This window comes from Onychomys torridus, chromosome X (genome assembly GCF_903995425.1).
Source record: "Onychomys torridus chromosome X, mOncTor1.1, whole genome shotgun sequence".
NCBI classification, from domain to species: domain Eukaryota; kingdom Metazoa; phylum Chordata; class Mammalia; order Rodentia; family Cricetidae; genus Onychomys; species Onychomys torridus.
The window spans coordinates 61,260,311-61,275,879 of NC_050466.1; the positions used below are offsets into that span (position 1 = coordinate 61,260,311).

General features: G+C 39.7%; 1 protein-coding gene across 9 annotated transcripts in view; it reads left to right on the top strand.

The window, feature by feature from the left end:
* Reps2 (RALBP1 associated Eps domain containing 2) overlaps positions 1-15,569 on the top strand; it is a 237,094-nt gene that overhangs the window by 99,599 nt on the left and 121,926 nt on the right. For 5 of the 9 annotated variants that reach the window (XM_036174455.1, XM_036174450.1, XM_036174457.1 and 2 more), the window contains exons 5-6: positions 609-653; positions 3,871-3,968. In XM_036174455.1, the coding sequence (XP_036030348.1) occupies positions 609-653; positions 3,871-3,968 (143 nt within the window). The remainder of the gene's footprint in view (positions 1-608; positions 654-3,870; positions 3,969-15,569) is intronic. The other 4 variants (XM_036174454.1, XM_036174456.1, XM_036174458.1 and 1 more) reach the window with 1 other exon arrangement.

Genomic DNA, 15,569 nt, shown 5'->3' on the forward strand with positions numbered 1-15,569 from the left:
TTACAGGAAGCCCAAGTCCATGGGTTTCATTAGAGCTCATGAAGCTCACTAGGATCCTAGCCATGCTTCAGTTTACTGTGCTTAAAACCTTTTGGTAAGCTTCAGTTGGTATAGAGAGTTTAACATCAACATGGAATGACTTTTAAAAAATCATATCAGAGGACAATGCCTGCCCACAATTTGAAAAATTACTTTTGAAGACTTGGGTTACATGCTCTCTATGAATTTTTCTTTTGTGGTATTTACATTTGTATCTACTCCTAGTAGGTTCTGAAATGCACTAAATGTGTTGCTAGGCAATCTTTTAGATATTTTAATGTGTTATAATTTTGTGTTCTAGTTGCTAGGAAGAAATGTAAAATAGATGTGAGCCTGAATGCTTGCTTGCTTCCCTCCCTCCCTCCCTCTTTCCCTCCCTCTCTCCCTCCCTCTCTCCCTCCCTCTCTCCCTCCCTCTCTCCTTCCCTCCTTCCCTCCTTCCCTCCCTCCCTCCCTTCCTCCCTCCCTCCCTCCCTTCCTTCCTTCCTTCCTTCCTTCCTTCCTTCCTTCCTTCCTTTCTTCCTTCCTTCCTTCCTTCCTTCCTCCTCCCTCTCTTTCTCTCTCTCTCAGGGTCTCATGAGCAGCAGTATGGCCGCCTGCCTGCTAAGCTTACAGGTGTGTGCCACAATGTCCAGCCAGTTTGGAGTTCTTGACATGCTATTGCTGTACCTCTCTATTTGGAAAAAAAGAATAACTATGCTAAAGATGGCACCATAACAGTCACCTCAGCACTCTATCCTATTTGATTTAGAAGTAAGCTACAGAAAGAAGCAGTTTATATATTTATATATTTTAAATCCTCAAAGTGTTAGTCCACAGAGATGAGACGTGGTTTCATTTTGGGTGATAATTTCTCCTTTCTATTGGAGCTGGTTATATTTAATTGTCTTATTTAACTATCTTGCTACCATATTGGTAAGGTCATTATTATGTGTTCTGGAAATAGAAGGAGTGAAGAATAGCATTCCCATTTTTGTGTCTTGGAAACTTATTTTACAGGTAGTAAAATCATTTAAAAATATTTTGGTTATTGATTAATAGAATAATAAACATGCAATACATTTACTCATTTTTATATACTCATTTTGGCATTCTGTACATAAAGAAGATAATTTATTTTTATAATAAATAATGTTGAATTTTAGTGTTCAAAGTTCATATTAATTTTCTTTGGGGTTATATTGTAAATTGAATACATTTAAATAGGGAAGCATATATAAATTATAACTAGATTTATCATCTAAAAGAATTAGATGTTTTGGTTTTTCGAGACAAGGTTTCTCTGTAGCTTTGGAGTCTGTCCTGGACTAGCTCTGTAGAACAGGCTGGCCTCGAACTCACAGAGATCCATGTGCCTCTGCCTTTCCAGTGCTGGGATTACAGGCATGTGCCCGGCCGAATTAGTGTGGTTTTTTTTTTTTTTTGGCTTTTCGAGACAGGGTTTCTCTGTGTAGCTTTGTGCCTTTCCTGGAACTCACTTGGTAGACCAGGCTGGCCTCGAAGTCACAGATATCCGCCTGGCTCTAGATTTTTTTAAAAAAAGATTTATTTATTATGTACAGTGTTCTGCTTGCATGTATCCCTGCATACCAGAAGAGGGCACCAGATCTCATTACAGATGGTTGTGAGCCACCATGTGGGTGCTGGGAATTGAACTCAAGACCTCTGGAAGAACAGCCAGTGCTATTAACCTCTGAGCCATCTCTCTAGCCCGAATACAGATTTTTTTTTATTGAAAAATTTTAACGTTTATTTTTAGTTTATGTGTGTAAGTGTTTTGCCTGCAGGTATGTCTGTACACCAAATATATGCAGTGTGGGTGGAGGTTGGAGGCCAGAAGAGAGCATCAGTTCTCCGGTCTGGAGTTATAGGTGGTTGTGATCTACCATGTGTGTGCTGGGAATTGTGTGGGAGTCTGCTGCAGTCCAGCTCTGACCTGTTCCCACCTATGGAGGAGAGAGGAATGAGGAAATATTAGATAGAAAGACCTAGACTACGAGGAGGAAGACAGAGACACAGGATGGCTTTGGGAGGGCCCTCAGTCAATACCCAGCCCAGTACTTTATTCAAAAGGGCTGTTTGTAATATGCCAAGGGGAGCGGGGCAAAAGACCCCCCTCCCTGCAAGATCAAAGCACACCACACAGCCAAGTGTAGACCCTTCCAAACACCTGGTAACCGCACCCATGGCCAAATCATCTCATTATGCAGCCCTGCTGGGTAAAGCAAGTTCAGATTCTCTGACCCTGAGTAATTTGGGCTCCCACAGAATTGAACCTGTGTCATCTTAAAAAGGAACCAGTACTCTTAACCACTAAGTCACCTCTCCAGCCTTCAGAAAACTTAAGTTTTTAAAAATCTTCAATGCAAAATAAAAATTTGAGGAAACTTTTTCCCTTTTCCTGCTGAAAGAGTTCATAAATATGGACTGCAGAGAAAGATTTTTGTTTAAAATGGTACCTCTTGCTGGGCAGTGGTGGCATATGCCTTTAATCCCAGCACTTGGAAGACAGAGGCAGGTGGATCTCTGTGAGTTCGAGGCCAGCCTGGTCTACAGAGCGAGATCCAAGAAAGGCGCAAAGCTACACAGAAAAACCCTGTCTCGAAAAACAAACAAACAAACATGATACCTTTTGGGTTTGGAGAGATTACACATTGGTTTAGAGTACTGACTGTTGTTCTAGCAGGCCTAGGTTCAGTTCCCAGTACCCACACTGCAGCTTACAACTGTCTATAACTCCAGTTCTGGGGCATCCAATGTCCTTTTCTGGTCTCAATGGCTACCATGCACACACACTTTATAGAGACAAACAGGCAGGTAAAACATCCAAACATTTAAAATAAAATGATACTTTTTAATAGGTATAGATGATATATATATAAGCATTAGGCCAACCTCAAATAGGCAGTGCACTCTTCAGCCCTTCCAAAATGTATAGTGTAGTTCCTGTACTTAGTTGGGAGGGATGAAATGCACACATTCAACCAGGGGGAAAAACTATTCTGGATATCTGAGTTTTCTACTTGATGCACAGTTGAATTTTTCCTTTGCTAATTCATTTTTTTTTAATCCAAGGTTATGGTTCCCTTTTACATTTCTCTCCCCAACTGAATGTAAATTTGGTTTGAATGTAGCATGAAATTAGTAAGGAGAAACTGCTATTTGAATTCATTGCTTTTTAAGTGATAGAAGTTTCAATGGGAATAATGCACAGCATGCTTCAGTTTTGATCCCACTAAAGAAAAGATGAAGGAAGTCAAAAGAGCCCACCAGGCATCCAGGCAAAGTACCGCCATTTCCTAGATGCACTTTATATGGCTAGAGTTGCTGATTATTCAAAATAGGCCTTTGTTTAATTCTGACCTACAGCCATTATTGATTCTAGGCTAAAGTCATATCTTTCGAAACCATGAAGGAACACAAAAATGAGCCCCACTACTTGAGAGCATGGTCCAAGATAGCACAAGAAGCAGGAGTAAAAATGAATACTTGTAATGTGGCACATTTCTAGCTGTTGATTCATTCATTCTTTCTAATTTCATTGAGGCTCTCACTGTTTTACTCTCTCATTTTATTCATACTCTTAACCTGATTTGAGTTTTTTTTTTTTTTTAGCCTTATCATGATATTGGCTAGATGTCTTTAGATTGTTTAGTGAAATTATGGAGACAAGCGGATCAGGATTTGTGAGTCTCAGGTAGCTATTGGAGTATACACTCTAGTTCCTTTTTTACCTTTTCCTTGAAAACCACATGCTACATCAGTTTAAGTGTGAAATAATTTTGGAGTAGAATATTTGTATACCCTGCTAGCATTCTCTCTTGTTTTTCAGGTCCTTATGAAACTAGGCAGCCCATTGGCCAGCCTGAAGGATCCTCATCAGAGGCTCCAATATCCAAACCCCTTCGTCGTCAGGCATCTCTTATTCGGGTAAGTGATGATGTGGGCCTATGTCAGTGAGAGAATTTGGAGAAAATTTGTACTGTAGAAATATGGCATTTAGGGATGAAGATATGGCTCAGCAGTTAAGAGCATTTACTGCTCTTGCAGAGGATTAGTGTTCCTATCCTAGTATCCACATTAGGCAGCACACAACCACCTGTAACTCCAGCTCCTCTTATGGCTTCCATAGGTACCTGCATGCATGTTCATATACCCACACACAGACACACATGCAATACACATACTTAAAAATAAAAACAACTCTTATAAAGAAAATCCTGAAAGAAATATGACATTTAAAATTATTATTTTACAGCTAGCATACAAAGTATGGGCAAAATTAATGGGCTTAATTTTAACATTTTTTCTTTTTTTTTTTTTTTGGTTGGGTGAGACAGGGTCTCACCAAAATGATGTCAAACTCCCTGTGTACCTGAGGCTGATCCTTTTGTCTCCACCTTCTAAGAGCTAAGATTGCAGGCATGGGTCATGATGCCTGGCTTCACTGTTAACATTTCATACATACATATACACACATCTATATCTATATCTATATATCTATATATATCTATACCTATATCTATAGCTATTGTACTTTGTATCTCCTCCATGACCCTTTCCTGTCACCCACATCCTTACATCCTGATTGCCTTCTTCCTCCTATATCATCCATCCTTCTGCTTTCCTGTGAGATGTATTTCGTTGTTTTCTATTGAGGAGCATGGCTTTTTGATCACTCTCTATTTTGTTCCAAGAAAGGAATAAAACTACCTCATCATTCAAACATTACACTTTTCTCTTTTGCCTTGTATATTTTCTTAAATCTTCCCTGTTTCTCTCTCCTTTCAGTCTCTAGAATAAAGCAGAGGTTGGCGCTTGATCTTCAGTGTGTCTAATCATGGAGCACCTTTTTCAGGAGACGTTCACATTTCCTAAAGCAGCTTGTCTCATGTTTGCCTTCCTCTTTATTATTACTCGTTTAATGCCTAATTAACTGTTCTCCATTTGCTGTGTGTCTCCAATTATGTGGTAAGCGTTTGGAAGGCTGCACTTGTTCTGGATTCTCTCAGTGCCTCAGACAATGCCATATGGATAGCAATTGGTCTGAAACTATAAGCAACTACTACTTTTGGCATGTAATAGATACAAAATATTATGGCACAGGTATAATGATATTCAGTTTCTTCTGGTCACATCACAGCTTAGTTAGTTTCAGCTTCTAATTCTCCAGTGTTTTCCTTTGGATAAAGAACTCTGATTTTTTCCTCTGTTCATAGCTGTTGTCTTGTATAGTATCTCTAAGTTCCTTTGTTGGGAAAGTATATTATTAAAAAGACAGGTGTGTGTGTGTGTGTGTGTGTGTGTGTGTGTGTGTGTATGTGTGTGTGTGTATGTGTGTGTGTATGTGTGTGTGTGTGTGTGTGTGTGTGTGTGTACATGAGAGAAACTATCAAAAAGTTAGGTTTATTCTTTAACATGAAAGACTAAAGGAAGTGGGTGGGGGTTTGTATAACATTTCAATTGTGGAACTCAGGAAGAGGGACCATTTCTGCACAGGCAGATCTACTCAAAATAGAAGATTGGACTCAGACACTCCCACAAAGAAGTGGGCTGCTAGTTTGGAAGAGAATAAACAGTCTAAAGTAGATCTTGCAGTTCATTCAGTGGATGCCTTTTGGGCATAGGGCACTGTTAGACATGGCACAGAACTTGATCTTAAAGCAGTGCTCTGTTTACAAAGAACTCTAAAAGGTAGTAATTAAACCATATATGATATATGTAATATTTTCTATAACCATAAGCTCTAGGCACTGCTGTCTCTATTAATATAGATGGATGGCTCTAGGCGCTGCTGAGGTCAAGCAGCAAGTTTAAGATTTCATTCATACTTAGTATGTGGCAGAACCTGAATTTGAGTCTAGTAAAGTTCAGTGTCAGAGTCTGCATATTAAACACTTAGCTCAACGTTAGAGTCCCACATTACAAGAAGGCTAGATCGTATCATGAACATTAGATGTTATAACCCTCCCTCCTGTGTGTGTGTGTGTGTGTGTGTGTGTGTGTGTGTGTGTGTGTGTATTTGAGTGCATATTTGGTGCTTGGGGGATGGACTCCATGACCTTGCCCATGTCAGGCAAGGACTCTACTACTCCACTACATACTCATCCCAAAACTATTCTTGAAAGTCTGTTATTTGTGGAGCATACCTGGCAGGAGTATCAAGAGTTCAAGGTCATTTTTGCATACATAGTGAGTTCAAGGTCAACTTCTAAAACTCAAGACCCTAACTCAAAAAAAAAAAAAAGGAAAAAAGAAAAACAAAGACTCTTTTACGGCCAGTACAGATCAGTTTTACTCTCAAGTTGGAATGGAAGATTGTTTCTTCAGCTGAGCCCCAGATGTAGTACTTGGCTGTGTTTTAGAGATCCCATGGTATAAAAATATGTGTCTTTAAACACTAGAATCACACAAATTTGGGAGGCATGTTTGCATTAAGGGAGGGATTGAAGGGATTCCTCTCAAAGTTCTCTAAGGTGTGGACTGCAGGTTCCTGCAGAGTATGTTCTGTTTCTGTAGAGATGAAACCTTGAATGGGTAGAAACACTGGTCAAATTAGCAGTGAATCTTTGACTTACGAGGGGTAGGATGAGGCTATGGGACCCCTTCTACCAAGCTCCCTGGAAGCAAGGCCATGAACCCTCACTTGTATTGGTGTCCTGTAATTTTTCTTCTAACCTCTAGGCCCCTTTCTGCTGAGAAGCATGCTTCTTGAACCCTTCATTTGACAAATACTTAGTGAATGAATACCTGTAAAGTACCAGATATTATGTAAATGAGATATGCCATAACTAGGTCCCACCCTCATGGAACTTTCATACTATTTTAGGAGATGACTATTAACCAAGCCATCCCAAAATCAACATATGGTATAGTATATGATGTGAGTGAAAATTATGCTGTACTTTAGAGGTTAGTTAAGGAAGGCTTCTCTGGGGAGTAACATAACATTTGAAGTGTGAAGGGATGGAGATGTTAGCCAGGTAAAGGGGTAAGTATGGGGAGCAGGTAAGAAAGCAGACAGAGCTACATGTACAAAAACATTCATGTACTTAGTGTTTTGTGCATATTAACTCAGTGCTCACAACGGCCTTTGGGGGTAACACTATAACCTCCATTTTAGATGACAAAGCCTGAGGTGTATATACTTTATTGAGTTTTCCCAAGATCACAGCTGGAAATGGAATGGACTAGAATTCAAGCACTGGACATATTCCTCCAGCTACTGGCTTGGGAACTGGATGGAAGATGATGATGTCATCTTAAGCAAGGAAGCACTAGACAAAAAGTGGTGCTGAGGAAAAATCCTGGTGCTGTAAGTTTGGTGTTGAATACCAGGAACGGAGCTTTTGAGACAGCCCAGAGGAGATGAACTAGAGTTCTATGTTTGTATGGGTTTGAAGTTTTGGGAAGAGCGGAGGCTGGGTATGGGTGTTTGGCAACAATTGACTATTGGAAGCACAGGGAAAAAACAGGTTCTGCCCAGGTCCAGCTTGACTCCACATGGCCTGGAGCAAGTTCTTTCTCTTTTTTGGTGCATTAACATCTTGGTGTGGACTTAGCAGTATATCCCAGCAGTGTGCCAGTCTGACTTTCTTAATGCTTGTTTGTTCTCCTAGCACCTGTGTGAAGCATGGCCTTCTGTTCAGGATGACAGCAAGGGGCCTTTCTTGGCCAGGATGGCAGTCTGTGCTCTTCGTGGCTGGTGTGTTTTCCTTTCTTCAGCTCCTAGGTTTTCTTCTTATTCCTGTCAGCTTGCTTTGGCTGGATTCCATGTTACAGAAAGCAAAATGCCAATTTGAATTAGTCATGGAGATTAGGGGATTGGAAGTGAAGGTTCTTGGTGGTGGGGGATTAGTATTTTTTGGTACAGTGCTAAGCTTGTTGGAGTGACTAATTCTCCTCATTGTGCCATGTTCCTGTGCTGATGGCAGTCTATCCTCTTTGTTCTAACTTCATTTGTGGCCTTCTATTCAGATCTTTCTTTCCTGCTTAATTACAGTGGGGTGTTGAAGCTGTAGCTCAGGGGGTAAAGTGCCAGACTAGCATAGCAAGAACCGGTGCTTGAGTCCACAGCAGTTACTAAACTGGGAACAGTAGCAGAAAGCAGGAAGATTGGGAGTTCCGGGGGATCCCGGCCTTAGCCAGCACACCTGAACTCCATCACGAGACCCTGACTCCAAATCACTGCCACCACCATGGAAAAGTTAGAAGGGATATGAATTCTGGGTTCTAGGGGAGGCCCTTAGAGACCCATGGCCTGTGCTATTGTAGCCCATGGCTTGGCATTTTGGAGGTGTTTATGTCAAATTAACGTTCCAAACTTTGGAATGGTCAGTATTTTTCCTTAATATTTTTGTTCAAATAATAGATTTTTTTACCTCATTAAAATTTCAGATACTTATTTTGGTGGATGGTTGATGGGAGTTTTCAAGGAAATTGAAAGTCTTCTTTTCTGTTTTACCTGTTATCAGGTCTTCAGAGGCCATTTGTGGTTTTCATTTTTCATAAGCCATTCTGGACAGCTTGCATGTAGAGTCTGATTCTGTGTGCATAGCATTTAGAGCGACAGCTTCTGCTCCCATGTGTCTCTGCAGTCTGTGTCTCACCAGGACTGTTGAAAGCTATGTTGGGTCAAGTCCTGATCTTACTGAATTTCTTGGCCATTTTTGTCACTGGAATGTTGTTATTATCTGTGTGCGTGATACCCTACCCTCCTGGTTCTGTGGCTACCTTTGCTGAGATTTCTTTGCAGTCTTCCTTCTGCCTGGTCCTTGAAATCATTTCTCACACTATTCTTCTTTAGCTCATCTGGGGGTGATGTGTCTCTATCTGCCAGACAGTCTTACTTTGATGACTCACTGTCACTTTGAATTGATGGTTCTTTATCACAGTACCAGCTCTCCTGGGTCCATCACCCATTACCATGAACAGGAATGTTGCTCATTGTCTTTGACTCTTCCTTTATCCTGTATGTCCATTCAGTTAACAAGTTCTGACCATTTTATGTGCCAGACTCTTGTCTGTCTGTTCTGCCTTACTTCTCAGTTCAGGCAATTATATCCTGTCATTGAATCTGTGATATTAACCCCAAATATGCCTTCTTCTAGCCGACATCCTCTTGTAGACAAAAGTGGTTTTTTTTTTTTTCCGAGACAGGCTCTCACCATATAGCCATGGCTGGGCTAGAATTTGCTATATAGGCCAGGCTGGCCAAGGACTCAGTGATCTGCTTGCCCCTGTCTCCTGAGTATTGAGATTAAAGGCACTGATGCCATGCTTGGCAACAAAAGAGATTTTAAAAACACTAACAGGCAAGAGATTTAAATATTATGCAGTGTGTACATGTGTTGAAACGCCACATAGCACTCATTATTATGTACAAATTGTATGTTTTTAAGTTCAGTTAAAAATAAATAGTTATCTCTCCCCTAGCTGCTCATCCTGTACTGACTTTGAATTTGTCACTCTGCTCCTCGTTCTTACCATATAAATCATGCACATTCTTGAACATGGCTCCTGGGCTCTCTTGTCATTTGGACTCTGCTTTCCTGTTCGGCCATAACAGCTCACTGCTTCACTCTCGCACACTGGTCCTTTCTCAGGTGGTCAGCATTCTCTAGTGGAACTCTTGATCTCTACCTTTGTCTGAATTCATCTCTGCTTTCTCCCTCCAGGGACAGCATGAAGTATGAGAGTTTTCCTACTGTGTTCATGTATATGTGATACTTGCAGTTTTCCATACTTAAAAAAACAGGTTATTGCTCAATTGTATATTTATTAGTGAAACTTAATCAGACAAATGGGAATCTGATCATTATGTATTTCCATCTTCAAGGCAACTAGAGATTTTTTTAAATAATGTTTCCAGGACATTTTATGCAGACCCAGACAAATAGACAAATAGAATATGTGTGTGTGTGTGTGTGTGTGTGTGTGTGTGTGTGTGTGTGTGTGTGTGTGTTTGCGCATGCACTTGAATTCATTCATTCATAATACCCCTCTCGCATTTTATTTTTTTAAACCTAACTTTAGGGATGCTGATTTGGCAAATGAAATTTCCTTGCAACTACATCTGATGAAAACACAATGATCTTCTATTTGAAACACACACCCCCTTTGAAACCCAAACCAAGCTTGCTGTACAGTATCTTTTTCTGGAGGGATGAGCATAACAGTGTTGTGGAGCACATTCTGATCACCATTCTTCTTAGATAAATGATGGCAACAGAACTTGGAGTCCTTTAGAACTCTGCCGTTGCATTTGGGTTTTGGAGCTATATTTTTGTTGCAAATTTTGTGTAAAACTGGTACAGAAGCAAATATTAGCAGCATGCTCATGTAAGTTTGTGAACTGAAAAGCATTTATTACATGTAGCTGTATATTTGTTTCCCACTCAGTCTCAATTTTTTTTTTTTTTACCATGTTCCTCCCCAACACCCTGAGAGTTCACTTTAGATACTCAGGGCCAGAAACAAATTCTGCCTAGTCCTTGAACCCTTTGGGAATAGTTCTCATGAGAAAAAGCAAACGTAAGGATGATAAAAGAAAGAAACACTCATGAATCTCTGTTAGAATGTTGTTGTAGGTCAGGAGAGAATTGCTTGTGTCACAGGTAAATTGTTCCTGTAATACTTTTGATGGGAACAAAAAGAAATAGTCTTTTGGGGAGGCCAATGTGGCACTGAGATAATCGTTTTTTCTTTTCTTGTGTGCTATGAAAGTTATTTGTGGGTAGATTGGATCAGGATTCTGGCAAACTAAGTAGAGCAGAGCATAGAAAACGGCTGAAAGATTAGGATGGGGCCAGCCGGAGTGATTACAGTGGCCTCATGAGAGAGCTGGTGCTATGAGCTGGGAAAAAGCAAAGCAAGTCATCAAATAAAGACAACAAGATAAGCACTGTCTCGGCCACTGGTTAGCTTCGGAAGTGGCCTACAAGGCAGCTTAGGACCACCAGTGCTCACCCAGGGTTTCAGGAACTCATTTTGAGGCACCATTAGGTCGGTCTCTCTCTCTCTCTCTCTCTCTCTCTCTCTCTCTCTCTCTCTCTCTCTGTGTGTGTGTGTGTGTCCCCCACACATGTTGACTTAGACCTTTCCTTTGAATCTTTCCTCCTCCCCCTTGTCTAAGAACACTCGTCCTGACTATTGAAGAGCCCCAGTGGCTACTTCAGTATAGTGTTATCTCTACATTTAGTTCTTGTGTTTTCTTGCACTTTCCATTAAGTCAGGATGATGTGCTTGCTTATGAATGACTGAAGTTAAACTTATGTGGGGACAAATGAACTACTCCATGATTAGTTTACTCCTAACAGAGCCATGGGGAGGGAAGTCTGCAGTTTGGATTGTTTCATATTACACAGTGAGCAGTACACTGCAGATGTTATTTTGTGGCTCTGCATTGTGAGCTCTTAAGATGCTTATTCCTTGGAGCCTAAACATTTTTACAAAGTCAAATATTGAAAAGGATGCTGAGTAAAAAGTGGCCCTCTCACTCCTACCTTGTAAGCACCCATCACAGAAACAACTACGATGCATGTCTTTTGTATAACTGTATACAAAATACTTATTATATATGACTCTAATTCAAATACATATATAATTATATGTAGTATAATCAAAGTTTGTAGTTCAGCCTTTTACCCATGTGGTAAGTAACCTATTGTACATCTGTTATATACTCAGCATTTTTCTTGAGCATTCTGACATTCTGTGGCAATACACAAAGACTCTATCTTTTTGTGTTTTTCTTACATAATTCTTAGGATTTTGTTGTATGCATTTTCTGTAAGCCATTTAAGCAGCCCCTTCTTGATGACATCTAGCTCTTGCAAGCATAGCATTGTTTACAGTTGTATGGGTTCAATTCCTAGGCATAGATCTCTTTAGTGAAAATGTCTACACTTTGGTAATTTTTATAGAAATTTTCAGATTGTAAGCTACACCAATTAACACATTTGCCATAATGTAGAAAATGTATCTATCTTGGTACCTTTGTAAATAAACATGTTAACAAACTTATGGACCTTTGTCATCCTCCTATGTGGAAAATGCTAACCTTTGTATATTAATTAGCATATATATGTGACTTGGAATATTTTAATGTTATGAAGTTCTTCCCTATGTGTCCTTTACTGTGGATTGTTTCTTCATATCCTAGACCTTTTTAAAATTTTATCTGATCTATTTATGGATTTGTACTGATTTGATGTTCTTAAGCCTAAAACCATAACTGACATTTTAGACTCATGAGATTCTGCAAGGTGTGTGTAAAACTGCTCCTTATGTGTTTAAATATAGATTGTGGGCACTTGAGGCACTTAAAGATCAGGGACCCAAGTTTCTTTTCTGCTCCATAGAACATCATGTCTATGGGGAATGAGAATCTTTTGTTTATATGATTATGACAACAAAGTTGAATCACTTAGTGTCTTAGTCAGTGTTCTATTGCTGTAGAGAGACACCATGACCATGGCAGCTCTTATAAAGGAAAGCATTTAATCAAGGTTTAGTCCATGGGAAGCAAGGTGGCATACAGGCAGACATGTGCTGGAGAAGTAGCTGAGAGTACTAGGATCCACAGGCAGCAGGAAGGCCAGACTCTGGACTTGGAATGGGCTTGTTGAAACCTCAGAGTCCACCCCTGGTGACACACTCCCTCCAACAAGGCACACCTCCTAAGCCTTTCAAATTGTGCCACTCTCTGGGGACTAAGTATTCAGATTTGCGAACAAGCAAACATGCTTATTCAAATCATCACTTTTAGTTTATGGGTATAGATTAGGTAAAAGGTAATTTGTTCTTAGAGATAGTAGGTGTAGCCTCTCTGTTTTGTTTATTTGGTAAAGAGGTAGAACTGTCTTGATTCTTTTTATAGTTTTATATATATGCCCATTTTTGACTTGAGATAATGTTTACCAGATCCATTCTCCATTTTACTTCAAACCCTATTTGGATTTTTATACCTTTTCCTAATGAATAAAGAGGTTTATGTAGACTATCTAATGTTTATTTTACCCAACTGTGTCTTGTAGGCAATAGTTTTCCTGTTCTAACCGCCCACTCCTCATCCTGGTAGCTGCTTCCAAATTACCACACAGACTTAATATTATTTGTAAATGCTCAGTCAATAGCTTAGGCTTGTTACTAGCTAACTCTTACATTTAAATCAACCCATTTCTATTAATCTATGTATTGCTATGTGGCTCATGGCTTTACCTGTCCTCTAGCATGTCTTGTTTCCTGGGAAGCTGGCTGGCAACTCTCTGATTTCACCCTCCTTTCCATCATTCTCAGTTTGGTTTTCCTGCCTGACTACTGGCCTGTCAGCTTTTTATTAACCAATGAGAGTAATACATATTCACAGTGGATTATTCCACAGCAGTGTCACTGTAAAACCCATAGGTAGTTGAATGGTGCTTTGACCACAAGTAGGACCTGTTTTTTTGTAGTATCAAGCCTCCTGTCTTCTTGTTGCCTTTGCTTGTTTATAGTTCTTTTTCTATTTTTCTAGATATTATTCTTGGGGAAAGAAATATTTTTTTACTTCAATTATAAATTATTTTTACTTCAAGTGATATTGAAGTTTATGTTTTCTCAGGTGAAAGCTTTTTAAAAAATCACTGACTGTATTCCTCAGTAAGTGCTCACTATGTGGCCATACTTCTTGAAAATTAGAAAGGCTATTTGCTTTGTTTCTTTGCTGGTAGTTATCTCTAAAATAAAAAGCAAAAAGTTTTATTTTAATTCTACGATGCTAATACTGAAGAAATATTGGTTTCCTGAATGAAAACTCTAGGGAAGTACATATCTGGGAGAGAAGGTGAAGGATATTTGTAGGAATAAGACATTAATTCAGCAATTATCATAACTGGTCAGAGTGTTGCCTTAAGGCCTGAAAGCATTTATATTTAGAGGTAGTGGGTATTGAGAGAATGGTGATAAATAGCCATAGATTTAATGGCATTACAACTGGGTAGTTAGACTACAAATAAATGCAAATGAATGCATTCTATTTCTGGCATTAGTACTCTCACACAAGGTGTGAGGCATTGCACTGAATGAAGGCTTATTGTAGCCAGAACTTTTTGAGGTATAGTTAGGGTACACATTGATATGATAGATAGAAGCTTCTTTGATTTGGTGATTTAGATGTAGCTGAAAACACCTGCCTGAATACAGGATCTTAGACAACACTTTGTAAAAGTAGAACTAAGAGTGGTGTTTGTTTCTGATTTACTCTCCAGGACTCTTTGGTCTTAGTTATAGACTAAGCTGTTAACGTGTAAGCTGCCTTTCTAAGGACACTATTTTAGCCCTGGGCTTATCAGTATTATTTTTGATGTGAGGTGAGCAGTAGTATCATGGCTTTTTTCCAACAAGAGTAGTGACTTGTGATTGATTGTATATTTAGTCTCAATGCTGTGATTGGCCCTTTCAGTCTTTCCAACAGTCTTGCTCAGTAGGTATTACATCCATCCATTTGGGAATTGTAGTAAGTAGCTTTCATGAGTCAACAACCATTCCAGTGTTACACTGAGGACTGCAAACTTGTTCTCAAGGTACTTGTAGCCAAGTTGTGGAGATGAGTTCAAGTCATACAGTCTCATTTATGTATGTAGAATTGAAAACTGAGAAGCACTGCAAAGATAAGGGAGTGTTTTAGTGGCATGAAACAGAAAAATCCAACATAGGGCTGCAAAGTGGCTACAAAGTGAGGGAAGACTTCCCCAAAGAAGTGATGCTCAAGCTGAGCTGTGAAAAGCCTGAGGTAGGACTTAAGTTGACCAGGCAAGGATGGAGCTGCAAGGTGGGGACAGGAATCTTTGATGTTGTGGCAAGAGCCTTGACGAGGCATTCACTAGGCAGGTTCTTTTTTTTTTTTAAGATTTATTTATTTATCTATTTATTTATTTATCTATCTATCTATTCATTTATTTATTTAATTAATTAATTTATTATGTACAGTGTTTTGTCTGCATGTATGTCTGCAGGCCAGAAGGGGCACCAGATCTCATTACAGATGGTTGTGAACTGGAATTGAACTCAGGACCTCTGGAAGAACAGTCAGTGCTCTTAACCTCTGAGCCATCTCTCCAGCCCCACTGGGCAGGTTCTTAATTGTGGACAGCAGGAACTCCTTTGACTAATTTAGCAAAAGTGCTTTATAGTAGTGCTATATAGTATGGATAACTTAATAAATCTTCAAAAGACCTGAAAAAATCCCAAGCCTATAGGAACAACACCTCAAATCTCAGAGATAAGCCTGACTTCAAAGGGAACCTTGCCTCCGCCACAGTCAGAAAGCTACAGGATTGGGAAATGCTGCCATTGTTTCAGCTCTACTTCCGCACTGTGTACGCCCTCATGAAGGCACTTGAAGGCCTTGTTCACTGCTCCTTTCACCCTGTAACTTGGATCTGAATCTGGCTTCCATGGCTGTATTTGTTTAGTGGAACTCATGTCCCATCCGGGATTTGAGCACTAAATGTTTGGGCAGTGCAATTGTTTCACCAGGCAGCTCATGCA